We start from the raw sequence: 26261 nt of genomic DNA, 5'->3' as shown, positions 1-26261 counted from the left end.
AATTCAGGATAAAACCGACAGACCCTCTTCTTCCCCAAGAGTACTTTTTCCTTTAGATCACACAACAGGAAATTAAAGTGCTCAGCCAAAATCCCCAATAGGAAACATAAATCTCTAGAACATTTTAATGACATTAATATCTCCCAAAGGCCTAAAAATATTTCTTTAAAATGAGTTAAGAGAAATGCCCTTCTCATTCATAAAGACCAAGCACTCAAAAGTCCTGAGAAGTGACCTCCCTGGCCCAGAAAATAATAAATTAAGTACTCAACTGGTCTTTTTTTTTTTTTTCTTTCTTTCTTTTTCTCTTTCCAAGTATAGTCTTCCTCTGTGGTGAATAAATTAAAAAGAGCCAGTCCATCCATGGCAACTATGTGCAGAGGCCTGAATCGCTTCCAAAAGTGGGTTGGTAGGCTTGGGAGGAGTCACAGTATGGGATGCGGACATCCTAAAATGGAATCATGGTCGCATCCTTAAAAGGTCTCGGGGTTTGCTATTTTGCATTCACTGATCTGGGTTTCCTGCCACTGTTTCTAAAGAACACAGGGTTCAGCCCCCTCCCCAAAACTGATGCTGTCCAAGAGGTGTGACAGCTTGGAGGCCCTTAAGAAAAAGATGCCAAGGGTGACACAGGGCATCTTTCCGTCCAAAGTGGTAATGGGAGCAAGAACCTTCTCTACCTTGTAGGTCAGCTTTGGTCAACGCAACTTTGTTAGCAGAAGAACAGAAAAGGCGAAAACAATAACCAGAGGTTAGTAAGAGGTGGAATCAACCAGGGTAACATTACAGAAATGAAAATAACAATCTGCATAACCAACATCACTCAAACACTTCAAATGCTCTGCGGACTCTCCAGAGACCGCACAGATGGGGGATGCGGAGACCGGGGCAGAGCAGGCCTCATCAGAGCCACGTCAGCAGAGCAGGGGCAGGAAAACACTGGACTTCACAAAGCACAAGCAGGGGTAACAAGAGCCTTCCCGCATCCACACAGCCAACCCCAAGGCACATGGTCCAGGAAAATGATTCTCCATGAGTCAGGATAAGCATCAAGAAATAAGGAAGAGTGCGTGGCCAGACTGAAAGACACGTGTGCACAGCCAGACCAAGCCCACAAAAAAATAATTCTGCACATCTAGGAGTTAAAGATGGAAGAAGAGTCAGTCGCCTGGGAGCCTTCCTGGGAACCTCCTAAAAAGGTCACCAGGGAACGTGGCACTCGAACTGTGTCTGGGCGTCAACATGATTTGGGAACTCCAGAAAGCTCAATTTGTTTGATTGGTAGCAATAGAGCCAAATCCAAATGGCTGTGAGCAAAAAGGCACCAAACCAGGGTCCTTTTTATTTATTCATGCCAGTCTCGAAATGAAGCACGTGTGTCTCTCTCAGATGTGTACCATCTGCAATTGCGGAATCGTGTTTCCAGCCAACCCATGCCTTGGTCTCTGTAGCAAAGCTGGCCTCAAGACAGAAAGAGATATTTACCAGCTGAGAATAGAATCAGACATCATTTCAAAATTCCTAGCCCAAACTGAGAGGCTGCCAGTCACAGCTAGATGTTGGCTAAGGGTATCCAGAAATTGTGCTTAATTTCTGAAGTTATTATACTCTGCATAAAAATTAAAACATGGTTGGAAGTTTTTTCTTTTTTTCTTTCTTTCTTAGTATCAACCACTGGGAGACAAAGTCATAGATTAATACATTTTTAAAATAATCTTGGACTCTCTGCACTTCGATAGGAGAGGGAGAGTAGTACATTTACTACTTAGAGGTCTTGAAATATCATCATCAATAACTCTGATAAGAACATATGATACATCCTGGCCTGTGTACCCCAGATAGTGAGAATAGAACTCATTTACCATCTTGAAGGGATGCAGCTCTTAGTTTTTGGTAAGGGGTCCTCATTCTCTACCGGTTCATTATTCTATATATAGAAATGATAAATCAGGAAACGCCTTCCATTTCCTGGGATTTCCATCCTGTACAAATACTCAAAGGCCTTCTTGAGGGTCCCACCCTATGACAGAGATTCAGAATGAGAAGGACACCTGTTTGCAGTCTCTCGAGTTCTGCGCTCCTCATTTCCCTACTTCAGCTTCATTTCCACAGAGCCCTAAAAGGCTCCCGGGATCTCTTATAAGGGCTTATTCACATGGTGTAAACTTCCAATGACAGTAATTTATGCCTTAACCCACTTTTTGGCCATTTTTCCTGGCCACTTAGGCTAATTATCCAAGTCATCTGTGTACAATAAACAAGGACCTCCTCCCCTCCTCACTCGTCCTCCACTTCATCCCACCCGGTGGGGCGGTCATAATGCTCCGTGGGTAATCATTGCAATTATCTCCATGGCAATAGAGTGCACGGTTATTAGGCTCATGGGACTCGCCATAGATTCGGATGGAAGAAGCATCAAGTCCCAATATCCGGGGCTGAACAATCGCCCATACTCAGAGCAAGGTCGGACCCCTCTATAATGCATGTGATGAGTCACGCCAAGCCGCACACAGAGATGGAGGTAGGTATGGGACCATTTTCCCCAATTTGGTGGGTAATTTCCTTGTGCTAATGCTCTCACTGCTTCTCTTCAAGTTCTCTTAAGTAGACTCCATAATCCACTCTTCTGAAGTTCTACCTCCAACAGTTCTAGCTCCTTACAGCCTAACTTTTAATTCTCTGTAGAACTCTGCTTCTGATGCAGCAGGCCACAGACCCGTGCAGCTCCTGAGCCCAGGAAAGGCATACAGTCTGAATTGAGGTGTGCTACGAGTATAAAACACACACTTGGTTCTGAAGGCTTAGTGTGAAAAAAAAAGAATGTGAAATGTTTTGTTGATAGTTTTATATCATTGCATGCTGAAATGATAATATTTTGGATATATCTGGTTTACTGAAATGTAAAATCAAAATGAACTACATGTTCCTTAATACAAAATTAATTACATGTTCCTTTCTGTCTTTGTTACATGTAGCTAGTATACTAGGAGATTTAAAATTACATACGTGACTCACATTAGATTTCTATCAAGCAACATGGCTATAGAGTTAAATGGATGATTCCTATTAATTTGGAAATATGGATAATGGATGACGTGATAAGAATATTTCCCATCTGAAGAGTACTTTGTGCTTTTTAATGCATGCTTTTGTGTTTTAACTCAATCTGATTAATTACTGCAGGATAACTGGAATTTCTGTCATTCCACAATCTTTGAAACGGAGATATTTGATTTAAACCTCCCATGTTACATTTATTTCAGCACTACCCTTAATGCCTGAAAGAGGTTAGAGCAAGCCAAGGAGACAAAAATTCTTGATTTGAACAACAGAGTGCATTTCCAGGAAGAGAAAGCAAAGTGGCTCCTTTAAGTGCACGCTGATTTGCAGCCTCCAGTCCTCCCAGGTACACAGACCATATCTGGCCCACTGGATTGAAGACAGACTCCCGGTTAAAGGCAAACTGGAGTGGCTTACGGGAACAATCAGTCTTACTTCTAGTCCATGAGGGAAGCTGACTCTTAGGCAAAGGGAAATGACTTCCACCCTGCACACCAGCTTGTGAAGCTGCCAGGAAGCCTTTATAAAAATGTGCAAGCGAACCCAGGTCAAAGCTGGTCAAGAACAGGGGCAAAACGTGAAGTTAAATACTTAGGAGATGAGTGAAAGCGTCCGGTGCAATAAATCAATGGGATAGAAAAAAACCAAAATGGGTAAATTGCACAAAGGACTATGAGGCTCAACCAGACAAAGGAATGCATAGATTCTGCTGACTGGTCAGACACCTTTGACTTACAAGCTGGGGAAGGGTCACCTGCTTGACCAACTACCCAGGCCCCAGGGGAAAGCCTGAAAACTGCTCACTGCTGCCCTCTGCTGGTTAAACTAGATGGTTTTGTTGTAAAACCTGGACTCCAGAACACCTGTAAAACTCAGATTGTAACTTAAGACACAGAAGATCATCTACGCAACAAACTGATGTTGTGTGACACCTATGGGCATGCGATGTTATTAGATGTCTCCCATAAGATCACATTTGTAAAGGATAATCTTACTGTTTATTGAGCACCCACCATGTTCCTACCAGGCATTTTACATACAGCTCTGATTTACACAGCTTACCTCCCAAGGCAAGTTTTATTGCCCCACTTTGCAGTTGAGGAGGATAGAGCTCAGAGGGGTTAAGTGACTTTCCAAATGTCACACAGTGAACAAGAGTTACTACCTGGATCTAAATCCAAGTCTTTCTAACACCAACACCCATGCTTTTTCATGACATCACACTGATGAAATGCCTAAGAACGCCTGACATCTAGTAAGTACTCAATAAATGTCAACTCCCTTCCCTCATCATGGCATTCGGACGTCATTTTCCTATGACCTGCTGTGTTTGCATTAAATGATGCAGTAGTTCTTATATTAGTTCATTCATGGTGACACCCACATAAAAGGCTCTGGTATACCTCCCGATGTATAAAAATACAATTGCCCTTTCAGCCATGCTGGAAGCAAAGGTACAAGTCAGGAAGAGTCTGATGTCAATGCCAGGGAAGGTCCTCTACTGGCAAGTATGTGATACCGGGAAGACATCTGCCAACATACATTCCCAGAGTCTGTGGCCCATGTCTTGACATACTGAACCAGGGACAGGAGGACACCAATGATGATGCAATGTCAGATGGCAAATGGGAAGGAGAGAGGACTGGGAAACAGAAAGGAGGCACTGGCAGAGGGAGCAAAGAGGCTTGGTGCTTGCATCCAGGCTGTGGCTTAACAAGTAAAAAGGCTGTACCTTCGCAGCCACGCTCGATCTGTCCACTCCGATGGAGGGCATCGTTGATGAGGTCTGGCAGACGCCCGTTCAAATCCACAGATGCCAGACAGCCCTGGAAGCCATCCCGGGAAGCCACCAGCTTGGGAAGGTTGCTGTACATGCCTTGGGCCAGACCTGCCATGTAGAGGTCACCTGGACAAGAAAGCGAGTAGTGAGAGCCGATGAATAAAGGGTAGGGAAACCAGACTCAGCTAGTAGACGATTTCATAGGCAGTGGTGACAGAGCTGGGGGAGAGGGAGGAGAATGGCATAAACAAGTAATTACCGGAGTCCCTACCGTGTAGAAAGAAGAAACTCACATTGCTTATGGCATTCATTTTCTACGTGCCATCTCACAAATTTTCATTGCCGTATTCAGTCCATGAGGTAGATACTGCTCCCATTTTATGATGAAGTAAAGATTAACAAGATTTCCGACAAAACAACCATTTACCGAGTGCTTTTTATGGGCTTGTTACCAATACTATGTGGAGGACTTTACAGACATTATCCCATCAAAACTGCTAACAGCCCGTAAAGGTAGTAACAATTATTGTCCTCATTTTGCAAAAACGTATAGAGAAGCTGAACAAGGCTAAGAAATTTTACCAAAGCCATCCAGGCAGTGAGTGATTCAGCTGAGATTTCAAAACTGTACCACCTCCTCTGTATTAGGACGTCCCTGCATGCTGATGTCCGTCACCTCACACTCAGCCCCTGCGTGCCCAAGATTTACAGAGAAAATGAACCATCCCTCGGGGAGTGACTTAAGTAAAAGTGCACTTTGGTATCATTCAATGTGGTTAAAATAGGATGTGCATGAGGTCTCAAATATGCCTGGCGCCCTTAACCTGCAGTTTTGTCTCTGCGAACAGCCCTTCGGTTATAAGACATGCTCTACAGGGGCCGGGGTGGCTCAGTCGGTTAAACGTCTGACCCTTGGTTTCAGCTCGGTCTGTGATCTGAGGTTCATGATCTCAGAGTCACGATCTCAGGATCCATGAATTGGAACGTGGTGTTGGGCTCCGCACTCTGCAGGGAATCTGCTTAGGATGCTCTCCCTCTGCGCCATCCCCCCTACACATGCAAGTTCTCGCTCTCTCTCAAATAAATGAATAAATCTTAAAAAACAAAACAAAACAAAACAAAAACCAGAAAGAAATGCTCTACAAAGGATAAACTACTTTACAAGGTTTACCTTTCAAATCCAGATTTTTGGCCCCGTTGATAACCTGAGTGACCACCTTGGTGTCCACTTTCAAGCTGTGGGTGTTACTGTTGTCCCGGGTGATGACGACATTGTGCCACTGGTTGTCATTCAGGGGGCGGTCGCTGTTGCCTTTGATCACGTTGGGACCATTCCCAAGGTCAAACACGTAGTGTATGTACCTGTGAGTAACAACCACCACCCCGTGAGTGGAGATCCCATCAAGTGGGTGAACAGCAACGTGCAGATAACGGAGCCTGAGGGCTTCGCGTCCCCTACACCAAGCTGGCATCATGCAGGAATAATTATGGCTTGATCTAGGATTTCAAGAAAAGTCATAGCCTGGTCTGTCAGACTTCACTTTAATTCCACACTCACAAGGTTCACTTCTTTCCCAGGATCTAAAAATCCAGAGCCTCAGAGTAGTAAAGGTGGTACATCCTCAACCACTAGGGGGCAGCATTTAAAATTTGTCGATTGTGGATCTGGTTTTGGGGGGCTTGTTCTAGTTTTTGTTTTTATTATTTTCCAACACGTGGTAGTAAAATATCTTGCAGAAAGAACAACATTTAGAACAGCGTTTCAAACTGCGCATATAGGGGCACCTGGGTGGCTCAGTGGGTTAAAGCCTCTGCCTTCGGCTCGGCTCATGATCCCAGGGTGCCACTGGGATCGAGCCCCACATCAGGCTCTCTGCCTGCTTCCCCCTATCTCTGTCTCTGCCTGCCTCTCTGCCTGCTTGTGATCTCTGTCTGTTAAATAAATAAATAAAATCTTTTAGAAAAATTGCACATATATGGGCTAACAGCAGTGCTGAAAATATCTGTATTTTATTCCTTCCTATAGATCTGGTGGTTGCAGAAAGCACTGCCCAGGGGGCACTATATCCTCTTTTTGGGGAAAAAAAAAAAAAAGTCATTTTTGCAAAACTGATCTTCTTTCCTATAGGTTTAAAGGACTATATTTCATAGTAAAAAGTCTGATAGGATTGAGCTAAGTGGAAGATCTTTAAATAAACTAATGAATTTCTCCTCCTTCTAGCCGTAACCATTACATAGGTGTGTTTCACCAACTAGGAGGAGACCAGGTCTTGGAAAGAGAGGGTGAGGAGCAGAATGGACACTTTTTTTTCATGTCCACATGTTAGGTCAAACTTTCAAGCTTGAGCTGAGTATATGCCCAGTATAAACAGTGTGATCTCTTCCACTTACCCCTTGACCAGCTCAACTGCAATGAAGTCATTGCCGTCACCGCTGTTGAAAAGAATGAAGCCGTCGGCTGAGGTGGTCTTGAACTGGAAGAACAGGTGCATGGAGGTATAGGCCTGGAGCGTGGCCAGGCTCAGGTAGCTGCTCTTGGTCTTGAAGGTGACGGGGTCAGCGATAATGTTCCTCAGCCCAAAACGAGCCTTCAGTTCGCAGTAATCGATGTCACCATTTTTGCACAGGTCAATGTAGAGCAGGCCATTGAACATGAGGCTCTGTAAGTGGCCAATGAAACTGGACGGGACGACGGAGATGTAACGTTTCTCCGTCATGATTCCGGTCTCGATATTGTGGAATTCCAAGCGGGTATGGTCCCCCACCATCGTACCTATGAACGTCACAGAGGAGATACACACATGTTATCATGTTTTGTCACAGCAGACTTACAGTGTCTTTTAGGTTTCCACACAAAACATTTAGTTCCAGGAAACAAAATGCTCTACATACTACAGAGCTGAGGAAACCTCAGACAGAGTAGACTCCTGGCCAGGCCAAGTTCTGTGCACTGTGGTCCGGGCTCTCCATGCAGCTGCTCAGAATGTCCCAGCAAATAAAAGAGAATCTGAGATCATGGATAACTCAGATTGAAAGATAGAACGATTCGTTTTCTACATTCAGGAAACAACTGGGTACGAATGCATACTATAGGGAAAAAAGTCTTAATTGCCCCAAACCTTGTAAAGATACAACAAACAAGCATGGAGCATTTACTACCAAATACTTCATGATTCACCATCTAGTGAATCACCATTACTAGTAGTAATTCACCATCTAGTACTTGTGAAAAGACTCTATGGTAGAACATGGGTTCATTTATTTCTGACCAACAACTGTTGGTTTTTCTGGTAACACCCTTAATTTTCTCTTGGGAAGCTACCCTCGCTACTTTACCTTAAAACCATCTGGGTTGGCCAAAGCTGATCCTAGCCCAGCTCTTGAAGTCATCAGCCTACCCAGCCTGGACCATCCAACATTAATTTATCCCCTTAGCCACAGAGTATGGTCTATGGACTAACAAGGTTGTCTGCAAACTTTAGCACACCCCTGAATCACACAGATGGCTGCTTAATACACCGTTTCCTGTGCCCTGCCCTCAGAATTTATTATCTAAAAGTCTGGGGCGTGACCTGAGAACATGCATTTCTATTATATTCCAAGGTGATGCTTATGGAACTGTTCTAGGGACCACCCTTAGAACCAAGGAATCAGCAGGAACATAAGCTACAGTATTTAGTAGTCACTCAGTTAAGTCTAGTAATGTTCAGCTCCAGGGCTTTTGCTAGAACACCTTTGAGAGAGGCATTCTTCGTAAACAAGGCTTGTTGAAGGGGTAAGAAGAGAGCTCAGAGCTGCTGGAAACCATGTGATAACCACAGAGATTGCCCGAGGAGAAAGCCAACCCAGAAGCCAACCACAAAACGGAGGGAAACTGTTTCTCCAGAATGGTACCATTTGAAGGTCGGATTCAGCAGCCAAAGCCAGGCTTTTAAAAACTAGATGGCAATACATTCCCTTCTGTGCTTCAAGCACTTAAGATGGGTGTTTGGCATTTGCAACTAAAGGATCTCCAGCGGCTGCAAATGAACCAGTAGACCTTCCAGGACCTGGCTTACCTAGAAGAAGTGAATGACCAGGGCAGGGGGTCATGAAGGGGGCTTGAAATAAATACAAGAGAGAATGGAAATTTCAATAACAAAGTCAAGGAAACCAGCATTAGTATGGTCAGAGTAGAAGGTGGCTCCCCTAATATTTATATGGACAAATCATTGCAATTTAACCAACCATGTCCTGAGGATACCCCAGTGCTAAAGGAAGGACAGGGAGAATCCCTCCTCCTGCCCTGTCCTGTTGTTTCCATCCACACTGACAAAACTCCACTAGCAAGGCTCTCCTAGCATCTCTATTCCCTCTGTGACAGCTTTCCAGAGGTAAAGGAGTGACATAATCTGGAAGATTAAAGAAATTCTACCGAGAAACTGAATTTCCACAGCTCAGCCCCTGGCACTTCCTGTTTCTCTCTAGGGGAGCGAGCTGTCTTCAAGAAACCCCCAGGGTACCCCCACCGCAACCCACAGCATGGGTGTTCGAGGAGCAAGTCTTGCTTCAGTGGAGCAAGTCCTGTATTAGGACCTGAGCCCTGAGTGAGCGAGGGTTCAGGTGGGCAATTTCCACTCTGAAATTCAGTAGATGTTAACCACAGTTTTCCATACCAGTGTTTCCACTAGCAAAGACAATACTTGACTTTTGCCAGCCTTGTATTTGTTCTGTTTTGTTTTTCCTCTATTGGTATCGGTGTAGAATTAAGGTAGCAGGAAAAAAAGAGAGAGAGAGGAAGGGATTGTATTTTCTCAGGTCCCTGAAACTTCAGTCCCTGGGAGAACCAACCAGATCTCACCTTCAGATGTTCAGTATTAATGTGATTTCTCTGAGACCTGATGCAGGGAACTGTTTATAAGCACAAAAATCAGATTTACGTTTTATGAGCTTCTATGTGGTGTTTTGACAACTAGTGACAAATCATTTGCTTAACGTAAGCAAAAACAACATAATGGTGTTGGTTAAATTAAAGATAAAATTGTAATAGAACAAAAATTAAAAAATGTAACATAAATCTGCTAACAACGGAATAGGAGAACCGCTGTATAAAATTACTTAGTGTTGAAAATCAGACTAGTCATGAAAATGAAAACCAGTATAACCTAAACTCACGTGCCCTAGAACAGGGAAGAGACTTAAACAAATATTCACGTCGATTAGCCTACAGCTGCTCACACAGGGCTGAGACCAAGGCTGGAGAATGATGGGGACGGAAAATGAGAGCCGATCTCCTTGGGGACCCAGGAACGAAACCATGACGATGCTGGGAGCCACGCTGATTCTTATTTTAAAAAAGAAGGAGGGGGAGGGGTAGGAGGAAGAGGCAACCAGCAATGAGAAGTAAGAAGTGATAAAGGGGTGATCCTCGGTTGAAAACTGGGATTCCAGGGGTGCCTGGGTGGCTCACCAGGTTAAAGCCTCTGCTTTCGATCATGATCCCAGGGTCCTGGGATCGAGCCCCACATTGGACTCTGCTCAGCAGGGAGCCTGCTTCTCCCTCTCTCTCTGCCTGCCTCTCTGCCTACTTGTGAAATCTGTCTGTCAAATAAATAATAAATAAAATCTTAAAAAAAATAAAAAACTGGGATTCCAAAAGAAACCGGAAAAGACAATTTTAAAGTCAACTGGGAGTTTTAAAAAAATTATAGATAAATTGGACTCTACAGTTGAGAGGTAAGGAAATTCTGCTCACTAGAAAATGGATTTCATAAAGCAACAAAATTGGGGTGCCTGGGTGGCTCAGTGGGTTAAAGCCTCTGTCTTCGGATCTCAGGGTCCTGGGATCGAGCCCCACATTGGACTCTGCTCAGCAGGGAGCCTGCTTCTCCCTCTCTCTCTGCCTGCCTCTCTGCCTACTTGTGAAATCTGTCTGTCAAATAAATAATAAATAAAATCTTAAAAAAAAAAAAAAACTGGGATTCCAAAAGAAACCGGAAAAGACAATTTTAAAGTCAACTGGGAGTTTTTAGAAAAATTATAGATAAATTGGACTCTACAGTTGAGAGGTAAGGAAATTCTGCTCACTAGAAAATGGATTTCATAAAGCAACAAAATTGGGGTGCCTGGGTGGCTCAGTGGGTTAAAGCCTCTGTCTTCGGATCTCAGGGTCCTGGGATCGAGCCCCGCATTGGGCTCTCTGCCCAGGGGGGAGCCTGGTTCCCCTCTCTCTCTGCCTGCCTCTCTGTCTACTTGTGACCTCTGTGTCAAAAAAAGATAAACAAATAAATAAAATCATTAATAAATAAATAAATAAATAAAGCAACATAATCATGTACAGTGTTGACACAGAGAGGAGACTGAAGAAGAGTCAGAGGAAGGAAACTAACCATGGAATTTCAGAGCACAGCCCACGGACACGGACTGATTTAAGGTTTTAGGATGAGTCCCAGAGCCTCAACTAGAAGTTGCAGGGGTGGTGGGGGAGGGGTGGGCAACATGGGGCCAAATTAGAAAAGGGACCGCTTCTCCAGGTACTAAAGGAACTCACTTAGCTGTGGACGGAGCCACATAGTATGCTTCCCCAAAAAGGCATACTATTGCACCTGGAGAAAGCATTAAAGAAATCGCCTGAAGGGCGCCTGGGTGGCTCAGTGGGTTAAGCCGCTGCCTTCGGCTCAGGTCATGATCCCAGCGTCCTGGGATCGAGTCCCACATCGGGCTCTCTGCTCAGCAGGGAGCCTGCTTCCTCCTCTCTCTCTGCCTGCCTCTCTGTCTACTTGTGATTTCTGTCTGTCAAATAAATAAAATCTTTAAAAAAAAAAAAAAAGAAATCGCCTGAAGTCTGAACCTTGCGCCAAACCAAGCAAATAAACATATAGATATTTAGATATATAGATATATATCTGTGTATCATCTAATCCATATCAGTAACTGGGAATCTTTCCTCCTCTCCCCCCTATGCTGTCTATAGACTAAAACTCCCTTCCGCTCAAGGGGCAAATACATACATACTTCACAAGAGCTGCTTTCGAATTTCAGAGGGAAGAGTAGTAGTTTGGGAGAAAGATGATTTAAAAAAAAAAAAGAAAAGCAAGACTACTGAATATTGTTCATGTGCCAGGCACTGTACTAGGCACTTCCTAACCACCAAACGTCCTTATCACAATCAATAGGTATCATCATCTTGCTTTAGAGAGGAGGGCATGTAGCTCAGCGAGGTGAAGCCATGCGATCAGAGTTCACACAGGTGCCAAGTGGTCGACCCTAACCGAACCCAGGTGAGCTCAATTCCCAAGCCTCCATCTTAGCTTGTACCCAACACAGCAGAGAAAAAGCTCGACTTATGCCTTACATGATTGTGAGTGGAATTTAAATGGTGCCATTTCTGCTGAAGTTGGTGTGATGGGCACAAGCTCCTTCCCAGGAGCCAAGCACCTTCATATCCCTCCATCTAAGTCACGTATCATACATCTAGCACCTTCCCTGGAACAGCCGTGTTGCCTTGACTCCTACCCTCACATTCACCTCTTAATTCCCTGATGGTCAACAGCAGTTTGCACACCAGCCCTCACACGGCTAATGTCTGTGGAGAACATAAACCTATAGAAAAACTGTCCAAGTTCAAGCTGTCACTTTCCTACCAGGCATGCACTGGACGAGCATCTAGGCTCTGAGGCTGTGCCACCTGGGTTAGGCAGCTTTGCTGTGCCTCAGTTTCCCACCTATGAAATAGGTATGACATTTTCAGAATTAGCTGTATCCATTCAGAAAAACTACTTAGAACGGTGCCTAGGGCTTAAATCACTAGCTATTAATTATGCATCACGCTTCTTTTTCTTCTTTCTCTGAAATGCATTACTAATTTTCCAGTAGTTCGATTATTTGTCACCCTTTCCTAGAACACAATCTCTTTTTAAGTAGAAACCACTTCTCGCCTCTTCTGGATGTCCTGTAGTGTTGGGCAGAGGGGCCTGATGATAGCAAGCGCCCCTCACACGTGAGGAAGGAGGCCGTAACTGAGACATTTGCTTTGGAGTCAGAGTTCGGATCATTGCCATTTCTACACATGAAGTTCCTCGTCGACACTAAAAGCTTAGCAAAGAAATAACGGCAAAGACTTAGAGGAGGCAACCTGGCCTCCTACGGCTTCCAGACCCAGGGAAGGAAGTTAAGAAAATGAAGGCTTATGAAGTTTCAGCAAAGGATGTATATTTTGCCCACAATCCTCCAGTTCCCCCACTCCCATTCCCTCCTCTCCATAACACCAAAATCTTCCAAAAGTATATGCTGGAAAATGTTCTAATAATAATAAAAATAATAATAACGATGATGATGAAAGTTCTGGAGCCAAATAAACTTGGCAAACACTTCACATGTGATTATCGAGGATGAGCAACGTGTATCAGCATAGGGAATGTTCCAGTCTTTAAGTCTTCCCTAAAAGTCTTGCAATAAAGAAGACCACGGCCTTCTGTTGAACCTAACATGTGCAAACTCCACCTCAGCATGTCTTTTTATTCATGAGAGGAACAAATCTTCCTTGGAAAATGACTTTTTTACAGCTTGTAGGTGCTGTGTAAGGTAAGGGACAGACAAGGAAGTCAACATGAACCAGTGAAGTCCAAAGAAGGATGAATCTCTGTCGTAGCAAGAAGCTGGTACACTCTGGGTGAGGTGGCGGGGGTCCTGCAGCATCAGATCCCAGTTCCGAGGAGCATAACCCGAGGGTTCTTTTAATTTACTTGTGATAATAGAAATCCAACCCAATCAATCAATCCATCAATCTTTATCAACTGTCAACTGAACCTTAATACCTTTCCAGGAATACATTGTATTACAATAAACGAAAACCACCAGGCCAAGGACTATTTCTTTCCTTGCCATTGATTTCTTATGAGTGTGACCTATTCTTTGCATCATTTCTACAAACTAGCTGAAAATTTGACACCCTAGGGGACCTTAAACAGCATGAAAGGGATTACTAAATAAGCCAATAAGACACTACTTAATAACCTGAGGACTGTGTGGTATTTTAGTTTCATTGCCTGATTTTATGACTTCTGTGAGCTAAAATTAAAATTCCCAAACCCATTATCACTGTAAGAAGCAATCCAAGGTTGTAGCTCATAAGCAAAATAGTGCTTTTCTTCTCCCAGATTTCTTTATCCTTATGGCTGCTCTTTTCCATCAGCAGTAAAGCAGGGGATAAGGGTTGAAAATGAAAGAGCTTCATTAATTTCGAATATCAAATTACGAATGACTGGGGCCTTCATGGTGTAGTCCTGCTTTTTAATTATTAGCGGTAAGAGAAAGCACACTTTATAATTACCTTTATTCTAAAGTTTCTATAAAAGAATAATGACCATGGGAGGCAATGCACATTACTGTACCCTCGGTTCTGCTGTTGTTTACGACTACAGTTTGGAGGGCATGCAATTTCCCGGGAAAATAAAAGGGATTCGCTGCGTGGAGAGATTGGGGCGAGGTCGCCATCTAGTGGCTGCTATTCAAAACATGCTGGCAACAACTGTGAGGCTGCTGGGCTCAGCCCTTAGAAGCAAGCAAGGAGATAGTACCATGTGCAGGTTCCCCAGTCTGCTTTAATAGCCCACGGGGATGTCTTGAATAATTAATTCGGGGATGGCTGTGGGCTCTAAACCATATAACCATTTTTACCTCTCTTTGCTTACATTCATTAAGCAAAGCTAAGTTACCCTTTCAGACAGGCAGAAGAAGAGTAGCCTTACCCTTTACTATGTACATACAACAGGAGACTTTTGGATACTTACGATGGCTCTGTTTGACTTCATTTTTGAGGAGAGAGGGGCGAGTGCTGCAGTCTTCACTAAAATGTACTCCTCACCTCACCCTAAGGCATCCCTTTGTATTTTCCCATATCTTTAAACAAACCGTTTTCTTAGGATGGATTGTGAAGCCCAGAGATTAGCCTGATTTGATGACGTCACACAGACATGGATTCGGAGCTTAATTACACAGCTCCTTCTACAGGCCATGCCCTCTTAAGTAAAATAAGAACACTCATCTTGCAAGGCAATGCGGAATTACAGATTTAAGAAGCTGATACATGTAAGACAGTTACCCCAGTATCTAATGCCTACTGAGCACTGGATATATGCCTCCTGCTCTTCTCCTAGCCATAGACTCTTCTCATCTCTGCTCACACACGTGCGCGCACATACACACACACACACACACACACACACACACACACACATGCACCCTCTCTCTCTCCTACCTGCACGCTATACAGGGCTCACTGTTAATTCCAGACTCCAGAAGGATAGCAGTTCAAGCTCATGAATATAAAATTAAATTATAGGACCCCCCAAACTGCAGAAACTTTAAGCTGGAGAGGGCCTTAGCAGCAATAGAATTTCAAGTTTAAAAATGAGGAAATGAGGAAAAAAGTTTATTATCCTTATTATCTATCCCAATGGCAAAAAGTGTTTTAGTTACAATAACTGTATTAAATCCCAGAGATCCTGACTCTACCTTGACTGTCTTATTCACAGAAGACTCTAAAGAGACTTTATGCCACCAACTTCAATTGGCAAGGATCAGACATGGTAAATAGCTTTTCAAACATGTGGCAGAGAATTCACGTTAGGGCCCAGATCTCCTGACATCCCCAGTGCTCTACATGATACTCCATGGTGCCCCCAAGTTGTCTTCTCCCATATGGACAAAAGTTCTGCAGAACAGAAGTGCACCGCCCTGGAATCTCAAGGAGTCTAGACTTATTTGAACACAATATGGATGGGGCCCTCTCTCTTCCACCCTGGACCTCATCAAATGACCCACCCAATTTTGAGCTACCTTCAGAAGACACTCCTGACTTCTCCAACCCAAAATGATAATCTTCTCTTCTGCCTGGCCATGACGACAATCTTACCCACCCATGTTAGAATCTGATTACATACTTTTTGTCTTATTTTCAATGCCTGTGTCTGATCTAATCAACTAGATTGGTTTCTTCTTTGAGGAAACAGGTAAGTTCTTGTGCTTCCTTCTTACCTTTTACATCCTTAACACACTGCTGATGTGTACCACGCTCTCAAGAAACACCTTTTGCTTACGTGAAGCTCTGAATGTTCCTTTTCCTATGGGTGGATTCATTCGTTTATCCACTGCCCACCTAGAAGGTGAATTCCACCAAGCCAAGGACTTGCCTATTTACTCACCTCCCTATTTTCAGTGCCTTCTGAAGCAGTGCTCACTACAGGGTAGGTACTCAATAACAATTAAATAAATTCAGACCCTTCTGAGTAGCCTGTAGTGATCTCAGTACTTATTTTTACCTGTAATGCTCTGAATTTCTGGTTGACCCATCTCCCTCTCCTAGAGAGTAAGTCACTTATTGAAAGAAAAAACTGGCCATGGGGAAGATGATTGATAAGTGATTTTTGAATAAATGAATAATAAAGGAGCTACAGATCTCTACATCTACTCTCCAGATAAATATTCTATGCCTAAAGAGAGAGACCCGTCAACATACAATAACAGTAATGGCTAAGCTCTGTTCTAAGACAGATCAATGGAAAGGGATTACGAAAATACAGAGGAAGACCTAAGAAGTAGCCTTACCTGAGCTCATCAACAAGAACATGTCACACGACTTCTGTTAAGTAAAATAAAATGTGTTTCAAAAAATCCTTTGCTTACTAAATGACCAAGAGGACAATGGGAGCAAAAAAAAAGAGACACATTTCCCTACATAGAGCTGTACTCACCTTCAGCCACATCGTCGTCCACGGTTAACTTAAGGCTTTTTCCTCTCCGCACCACCCGGACGGTGTGCCATTCGTTGTCATTGAGCTTCTGCCCCGCGTACAGGGTCTCAGGTCCTTTGCCTAAGGACGATGGTAAGTGCCAAAATTAGAACTGATTCTGAAAGTAGTGATCATGGTATCAGAACTGTCAAAGCCACACTGGTGCACAGAACCCAGGAGCGTTCAAGGAATCATACGTGCGCCCCGCCACCAAAGTCCATCCCAGTGTCACTGCCCCAACAGGGTGTTCCACAACTGTCCCCAAATGCAAAAGTCTCAACTCATATGGACACTGGTAAAACAGTGAAAGAAATATGTGCCCTCCTTGGTCTACAGAGAGAAAGTCCTAAACCACCAAGGGCAGTAAGTGAACATTTATAAAAAACAGTAGTCAGCTGTCATTTTGTTTCCCAAAGTCTTAGATTTCAGATGAATTTCTTGAAGATACAGGAAATTCATCACTCATTTTCAGAATAACTTGATCACTTAGGCATAATACACCAGTCTGGCTTTTGGAGTATCCATCAGTTGGATGAGAAAAGGGTTCTGTAATATACACGCTTAACTTGATATTGCCATTAACCCACAGTCCTACCAGAATACAGTAACCATAGAAATCAAAACAGTAATCATCACAATAAAAATGTTGAGGTCTAACCCCTATGAGAAGTAATGCTCCTGAAGGGAATGTGAGGGGCCCCAGGACTTATCCCATTGTTCATCATCCTCCAAAAAGATCTCAATATCTAAAAAAGTGAAATAATGGAAAATTCCAAAATTGAACCCTTTCAGGTCTAAAGTATGTTCAGGAGAAAGTGCCACCAGATAAAGAAATAAACCAAGTTATCTCAAAAGATCCAGGATCAAAATGCTCAAGAGGATGTTCAGGTGTACGCTGGGAAAAATCAGGTTCAACAAGGAATTACAGTACTTAGAGGCCAAAGATGACAAGATAAACACTGAGGCATTATAAGAATTTGGTTAGTAATGGAGGGAGAATGTCGTGTTTTGCTCAACACTGAACTGAGATGTAAATTTAAAAGACAAAGAAGATCACATAAACCAGAGAACTTAGACCAAGTTCCAAGTTCACTACGTGGCTAGCTGAGCCTGTGCAGAAGGACTCTGCATGAGTCTTCCTAGACTGGTCAATGACTATGAAGAAAGCCCTATCTCTGGAAGTAAAAAAAGATGAACATGTAACTAGCCAATATATCCCTATGTTATTATGCTTCTGAAATATTTCAGCGTACAGCTGTATCCAACATTTAAGAACACAGTAGGCGCTATAATGAGCACTTACTGAACAACTGATACATGCATAGGTCTTTATTTCTTTGGAAACCATCAACTAAGGTCAATACATTTTTATCAAACTAATTTTGAGAGCTCTATTCTATAGCTTTGACTGGCCACTCCACCCCCTCCTCTGCCTCCAAGACTCCAAAACAGTGCTGTATACATTTAGGAAAGAAAATTTAAAAAATAGTATCACTTGGGTAAATTTCTTTTAAACTGGACCCTTTAATTCTTTATTATTGTTGGTACCGAATGCTCTTTTTAAGAGTAATGATGGAGTGTCTCAGTGGCTCAGACAGTTAAGCAGCCAACTCTTGCTTTTGGCTCACGTCACAATGTCAGGATCCTGGGTCCAGCCCCTAGCCCCATCAAGCTCTGCAGGAAACACACTCAGCAAGAATCTGCTTCAGGACTTTTTTCTCTCTCCCTCTGCCCCTCCCCTGGCTCACTCAGTTTCTCTAATATAAATAAATAAACAAATAAATAAATAAATCTTTTTAAAAAAAGTATAATGATAGCAGTTGAAGTTTGGAGAAATTTTCTTCTTGAAAAATAAAGGTTTTCAAAGTTAAAAGGTCTCTTTTAATTAAAATGTACACAACAGGTCATTTATATCTTTTTTATTTTTTTTTAGAACGTATCTATATCTCAAGTGCAATGCAAATGCACATGAATCCTAAGAAATCAATGAAGAAATTAAAAATGGACTGAATGTACCCAAAACTGGGTATGATGCCATGAGATCAATGAATCTGAGGAGGAAAAAATTCCATGATAAGCCATTTTATATTCAATTTTAGCTGTTGTTTGTGAGTATGCCTGTCTTAATATTAGCTAAAGCCTATACATTATAATAGAATTTTTCCTACATCTCACCTCATTAGACAACGTTGTTCATTATCTCATTAAATTCAGATCTAAGATTGATGTAACAGTCGCCTTCACAATGGCAAACTGTGCAGGCATTGAGAGAAAATGGGCCACATCATGTGGGTGCTTTGAAGCAAGAACAGATGTTCTCAGGAGAAACAAATCTGCCTTTGTTTTTTTGTGTGTTCTTATCCTCTTTATTCTACATGCAAATGCTCCAATAAGAGATAGAAATGTAAAGAAAGACATAAGAAACACGGGCTACGAAGGTAGCACTGTGACAAAGACCAGCTATTCAAACATCTGTAGGTGGCATCCACTCTTCAGGCAATGTTTGTACCTCACCTTGTTTTCACAATTTGGGACAAAGTGAGAGGGAGAAATACTAACACCAACACGGTCACAAGTACCGACATGGCCACATTGGTGTCATATTAGTCATCGGTGTAAAACGAGCTTTGCAATCAGCCCAGTGTGTTTTAAATGCTGGGTGACATTTTGCAGGTGCTTGGAATTTTCTTGTGTCAAATTCAGACAAAAAAATATTTAACTGTCCTTTTGACTCTAAAACTTCAGTATGTGATGGTCTATGACCAAACAGGTAGGGAAAGACCTGAAACCCCTCATGCCCTACCGCTTGGCTACAGTTGCTATCTCCAACCCCAATAATTCTCATGACTCTGCCAGGAGGGGAAAAAAAAAATTCCATACCCATACCATTACAATGGTAGGGAAATGAACATTATTCAATATTCATTTTCAAGCAATAAATACAGAAATCCCAGCGAGCATCCGAAAAAGTCTCTGCCTCCAAAAGTGGAAAGTCAATGGCATTTATCTTTAATCAAGCCAAAAGGTCAATGCATCCCTACCAGAGAGAAAGTGATTTTAAACGCAGCTGGAAATGTAGGCAAACAGAGGGCAAGAACAAATCTAATTTGTAGCCTAAGCGTACAGCGGGATTGGTAAGTGATACAAGATGTAGATACAAGCCGAAAGCTAAAACATACACATTGTTAGGTCTTCAGAGAAGGAGGATTTAAGTCTAGGCAAGACTTCCCCGGCAGAGTCAAGCATCAGTAAAACAATGAATGTGAAGATAAGGATTAGACCAAGAGGAGAAACTTTTTTTTTTTTTAAGTTGCAATTTAAAATAGAACTGATAGGAATTTAATTTCTAAAAATTAAAAGGAAAAGCCTCAAAGCCACTTATTTTTTTACATTGTCCTTCTTCTCTTTGGTAGCAGGGAGAAATGGGTTCTGTGATTCGGTACATCCTGGATATATGAATTAAAGGGATGCTTCCTTAAGCTGTTCACATAGTAACTACTGATCTCACACACACAAAAATAAATCAACATTTGATTCTCTTTAGGCTGCTTAGGTCATCACCATTTGATCTAAACACAGGAAGCGAAAAACTTATCTGAGACCCTATAGTTGAATTTCCCAAGTAATGACCTCCGTGACTGGAGTAAAGAAGCAAAATCCCAGCTGGAGATTTCCGGGATGCAGAGGTCAGTAGAAGCGAGTGTTCAACTGTTTACTACCACCGGAAAAAGAGCCTTTAATGAATCCTTTGGGCGATACTACCAAATTCCCACTCTTGACCCCGTCTTGCTGCAAACTTACTTGGCATCATCTCTTAGTTAAGACTGGTCTCACCGACGATGGTCTAATTGTCTGATGAATGTAGACAGAGGAGATGTCACAGATGAATAATTTAAGATGATTTTCCTGACCTATCCCTACAGGAACCCTGTGGAAGGCTTATTTCTTCCAGAAGCCGGAACTAAGAGTAAAGTCAAAGTGAAAAGTTAGGAGAAAGGCATTCTTTGGGAGAGGAATCATTGCTGATTGCTTGAAGGAAGATGATGCTTAGATGTAAGCAGATTGTTCCCTCTGGGGGGGACAGGGAATAGGAGCATGTGGGAAAAAAGTCTGTATTTGGGGATCTCTAAAGGCACACACTTTCACAAGGTGGACTTTGGCTCTTGAAAGTTTTGAACCTACTGCGTTGGTTTCTTTTTACGATTGCATTGTTTTTGTTGTTGCTTTTTGGTAGAGTCCTCAGAGCGCATGAATTTACCATTCCCCCCAGGAGCAACGTAACCAGCACAACTACAGGACACCCCAATATGCATTCGTTCATCAACAAATTTCGAAAACCTGCCCAGACCAATGAAACCAGAATGTTTTGCTCATACACAGGGAGTAGAAATTCCTTCCATCTGCCACAAAGGATGATCTCCAAAACTGGGTGGGTAAGGCGGGAAACTTACTTCACTTGGGGTCAGGAGGCAGGGGCAGAGATTAAGAGCACACTATCTATACCATAATCACTTTGCTTTACCTGAACATCTTTCTATTTGTGCAGGAGAGAGAAAGAAACGACGACTTGATTTCCCTTGGTTAGCTATGTGTCACATGAATCAAAATTTCTACAATGCATACAAAAATATGAAATTCACTCCCTTAGAAAGGTATAGCAAAAGACATGTGATTATACATCTAAATGGCATGATAAAGAAAATACTCGAAATGACTGTGTTAGCTTTAAAGAACACCAAAAGTATTTAAAAAGAGAAAACTTACCTTCATTCCACCAGCACCCTAGGTAGGCCAGCTGAACTAATACAAACCTTTTAATAAGCTTAGAGCACCGTGTCTTGGATCAGCCTCCCTCCCCACCCCAAACACCCCCAAGAGAGGAGATCAGGCAAATAATAGCAGGGGTGCGTAGGGGAGTGGGACTACAGACTAAGGAGGGCGACACAGAAATAGGAAAGAAGCACCTCATTTTCTGTTCAAAGCCATTTCAGATTCTGGATGTTTTCTTGGGGCTGACAACCCAACAGAGAGTAAGAGGTATTTTGTTTTTATAAACTCATTTTTTTTCCCAAAAGCATTCAATTTCTTTGAAAAAAAAAATTTAAATCATTTACTTATAGAGGAAGTTTGGTGAAACACCTCAAAGAGGTCCTTCCATTCTCACAGGAGTCCTGGAGTCTCAGAGACGGCTGTCACTTTCAACAACAGACGTGAAAGCAGGACATTTTCTGGAAGTCTTCTGTTAAGAAGTCTCCCAGTGAGGTGTATGAGAAAGACAAGGAACCCAGTTATTCCAGCAGAGCATATGTATCCTCCTGGAGACCCAGTTTATCGTTAAAACCCACTAAAAACACCACCACCAATTATTGGGCTTGAGTAAGTAAATGGCCCATCAAGCCGACCACAGACAACATACTCAACTATGAACTGCCTTCACTTCTGCTAGGGTTCACCCTCCACTCTGCTCACACAGCCCTGTTGCTAACCTCTCAGTGTATCACAGGGACTACCCAGTCACACACTGCACAATTATTAACTGAGCACCAACACAGGACCAGGCACGGTGCCAGGGTGAAGGGTGGGGAGACAACAGGACAGAGAAGGTCCCCCGGCCCTTTCGATGCCTACAGCCTGGCTGGGAGCGGGGAAGGAGAAAGGACAATACCAATCGGCTGGACGGAGGGCTCCTAAGTGAGGCGGCCAGAGCGGGCTTTCTGTGGAGGTGCACCAAGAAGGAGCCAAACATGCAAATATCTGCTCCAATGGGAAGAGCAAACGCAGAAGCCCAGGACGGGCTTGATCACAAAACACCCCGCTGTGGCTGGGGTGTGGCCTCTGCGTACTCCTCTGCCTTCTCGCCCACCTCACTCTCCACAAGGAGACCGAAAGGGCATGGTACAGAACCTGAATGCTCTTCTAAATGCACCTGGGAGCCACGGGAGGGTTCCGGCAAGGGGATCCTATGATTTAACTTAAGTTTTAAAAATAATTCTGGTTGCTGTGAGTACACTGGACCCAAAAAGGCCAATAATGGAAACAAGGAGATCTCGGGGAAGCTGCTAAAGGCAGAAAATGAAGGTGACTTGGTCTCGGATGGTAGCGGGAGAAATGGACGTGGTGAGATGTGGGGTGTGTGCTAGAGCTGAGGTCAACAAGACTTGAGGTCGGTTTGGAAGGTGGACTAGGAGCAAGGTGGACTAAGAGGAATCCCCAGTGATTCCTAGATTCATTCTGAGAACGCAGGTCATAGAAGCACCTTGAATGAGAAGCAGAGATTCTAGAAAATGCAAGACATACTTGATCCTACCAGCCAGCGGAGCTTGCTTCAGTTCCTCGCACCTTCCCTACCCAGCATCAGTCACACTCAGCACCAGCTCCTGGCAGCTTCCTACTGCTTGGAGTGTGGCTCAAAGTCCACTGACTGCCAGATTTTCTTAGCACGGTATTAATCTGTACCATGGGCCACCATGACCTACTGATGACACAGGGTTAGCAGGTTTCTGCTGTCCTTCTTACCCTCCCTCTATCCCCTCCCCTTCCCTTTGTCCTCCATCCACCCCCCCTCCCTTTCCCCCTTAATTCCTGCGAGCTTTCACTTATGCACACTGGCCCCTGCTTGTGACGTGTGCCTCCCATGACAAAGCAAACCCCAGCAGCCCACTCAGTTGGATCTCTACATTGTGATCACAGTGTAAAATGAACCCTCTCATCTTGGCTCGGAGAACAGCATCTCAATTTTGAAATGGAATGAGTCCAGGGCAGATATCTCTCCGAAGGAACAAATGGCTCCACAAAAGATGAGAAAAAATCCTGCCCCCAATTTACTGCTAAATCTCTACCTTAAGTCATAAATTTACAGCAGTGCTCAGGAGTGGGATGCTGAGGACAGTGTCAAGATTTCGTGTGATAATCTCTCTCCATGAAGCCACTTTTCAAGAGATGAGGGCAATTTGTTCAGGGATAGGCAGAAAAATGATTTTGTGGATATTGATTCTACTCTTACTTAAAAAAAAACAAAACAAACAAAAAAAAAACTTCTTAATACTTCCCCCCACCATTATCATGATACAATTAATACAAATCAGGCTGCCTATGATCATTTAAAACGTTACTGTGCCTTAGGGTCTTTCTGACTCTGTGATCATATTGTTGCACTAAAGACACAGATGTTGAAGACGATGGTGACTGAGCTAAAGAGATTTGAACCAAGATATGCACTAGAACCTGCTCTCCTAATATCCTCCTAATCAATGCCTGTTTAAGCCCGTTTCCTTCTGAATTGACTCCTTAGTAATAAAAAGCAAAATAAAAAATGTCCAGTTAGGAATTTAAAGGTATAGTTAATTAATCCTAATAATTAATATTTTGCTGTAAGGAGGAATTAAGGAAGGCATAATACACACATCTTCCATTACTCCTCTTCCATAGACTTTCACAACTTTTCAACCTCCACCCATCCCCTCCTGGCTCCCAACCCTTCCAGCTGGGAGTGTGCACCTCTCCAGTAACCGGGCTGTGCTTGTCCTCTATATTCATCGTTCTGTCTCTGCTATTACAGATCTACACATACATTTGTTTGCATCCACTGCCTCCAAGTCTGCGCCCTTTGAAGGAGAACATGCTACCTTTATTATCCCCAGCAACGAAGCCGAGTACCTTATACCAAGAAGATGCTCAACATACTTGGGGGGGAAAAAAACTAGTAGAAGAATAAGTAGAGTTAGATAGATTACATATCAGTCTAGTAAGCAGGTCGAGGGAGGGAGAAGAAATGCAAGGGGAGTAGGAGAGAACTGAAGACTGCATTTAAAAAAAAAATGTTACTTATTTATTTGACAGAGAGAAAGAGAAACAGAGCAAAAGAGAGAGGGAACACAAGCAGGGGGAGTGGGAGAGAGAAAAGCAGGCTTCCCGCGGAGCAGGACCCTGGGATCATGACCTGAGCCTAAGGCAGACACTTAACGACTGAGCCACCCCGGCGCCCCTGCAGACTGTATTTTAGCAACAGAATAAACTGGACCAATTCAGTACAGTAATAAATACATATAACCGAATTAATAAAATTGGATGAGAGAAATAAAGGACACAGTAAATTGATTGAGGGTAGAGGAAGAAAAAGAAGAGGGAGTAGAAGAGGTTTGTACATTGCATTCTGGCAGCTGAGTGAATTAGGTGCTAATTCCTAATTCATCTTGGAGCTAAAAGACACCAGGCAGCAGATACAAATAAGACACTACTTTTTATTTTAAATATATATATATATTTTTTTCCCCCAGCCAGGAAAAAAAAAATACTGTTTTCTGAGAAACTGATATGAGGATTGAGAGAAAGCTTCCAGTTACTTTGCATACGTGATCTTCTCTGGTTTCCCAATATGAAGCTGATATGGTTTCCTTCAACTTTGCAAGGAAAGAAGTAGCACAGAATGCCATAACCTTCCAAGGCCACGCAGATACAGATCATGGCCTCCAGTCTGTCTGCAAGATGTCCCAGCTTTGCTTTGTCCTCAGGGCTTCACCACGTGTATGCCCCGGGGCGGACCCAGTCTAGAGATGGGAGGCGGAATAAGGTGTGGGCAGGGAAAGGACATGGGAGAAGTGAGAGAGTACAGTGAAATAATAAACAGAAAATCTAATGTGGGGGATCAATGAAAAGTAGGACCTGATTTCACTTTTTAAAAATTTATTTGTAAGACAAGGACCAAGCCCTAACCTAGTAATAAAACAAAAAAAAGGTTGAAGTATATATTAGAGACAAAAGTGGGTGGTAACAGATCATGGCTGTGTACACCTGCAGCAGGCACTTTGGTCCCTGCATCATGTCTCCTGGGCCAAGTTCAGATTTCGGCCATGGAAGCAGTCAACCGATGTTAGCTCACACGTGACCCAACAGCTCCCATCTCAAGCAGGGCCAGCTGTTTGGCCTTCTCTCAGGTCAAGGGTGTCTTCATTGCCTGCATGCGAGAGCAACCAAGTAGGGGCTGTCAAACAATGGGAGGGACAAAGCTAATAGATTAATTCCCCCAAATCTGTCATCGGAGTGGACAATTCTTGGAGGCATTCATTACAACACCTTCCATCTCCCCCACATCCACTTGACAATGGATATTCCCATTGGTGTTTCTTTCTTCACTGCTCATGCTCTCTGCTACTTCACTCCCACTTTTGGCGATCCCTCCCAAATAAACCACCTGACCTGAGTCCTTGTCTCAGGCTCTGCTCTCAAGGGAGCTAGACTAAGGTGACACACAGTGCTTCATCATTTCCTCCCTGGTAATTCAAACATTACAACAACCCTGTGAAGTAGGGAATATCAATGCTTCTGATAAGATCCAGAAACGTTAAGTGACTTTTCCAAGGTCACAGGTTATTAAATCATGAAAATAAAACAAGAAGCCAGGCTTCACAGATGAAACTCCACAGATAGAGCTCTCCCATAAACCTCTAGCTTCCTAAAGTCTATAAAGTCCAAAAAGAACAGACAACAGTGGTCTTCTCTCACCATTAAGGGTAGACATAGGGGCTATGGTTGAAAATTTCCAAATAGTGACCAAACTCTTGAGCTTTTGAGGACATGCATAGGTCTCTGAGGGAAATCAGCAGGCTTTCCACGTGAGGATCTGTAGGACCCATAAGGACCATGAAGGGTTT

General features: G+C 43.1%; 1 protein-coding gene across 34 annotated transcripts in view; it reads right to left on the bottom strand.

Annotated features, from left to right (window-relative positions):
• The window catches only part of NRXN3 (neurexin 3), a 1557595-nt gene that overhangs the window by 808107 nt on the left and 723227 nt on the right, over positions 1 to 26261 (bottom strand). For 20 of the 34 annotated variants that reach the window (XR_014313528.1, XR_014313529.1, XM_082737604.1 and 17 more), the window contains 5 exons: positions 16573 to 16692; positions 7232 to 7613; positions 6012 to 6202; positions 4793 to 4966; positions 681 to 707 (listed from right to left, as the gene is read on the bottom strand). Coding sequence is in view for 32 of the 34 variants with exons in the window: in XM_082737604.1 (XP_082593730.1) it covers positions 681 to 707; positions 4793 to 4966; positions 6012 to 6202; positions 7232 to 7613; positions 16573 to 16692 (894 nt within the window). In the remaining 2 variants the exon portion in view is untranslated. The remainder of the gene's footprint in view (positions 1 to 680; positions 708 to 4792; positions 4967 to 6011; positions 6203 to 7231; positions 7614 to 16572; positions 16693 to 26261) is intronic. The other 14 variants (XM_082737620.1, XM_082737632.1, XM_082737626.1 and 11 more) reach the window with 1 other exon arrangement.

This window comes from Mustela nivalis (assembly GCF_964662115.1).
Source record: "Mustela nivalis genome assembly, chromosome: 6".
In the NCBI taxonomy this organism is placed as follows: domain Eukaryota; kingdom Metazoa; phylum Chordata; class Mammalia; order Carnivora; family Mustelidae; genus Mustela; species Mustela nivalis.
This window is presented reverse-complemented; position numbering and strand designations above follow the sequence as displayed.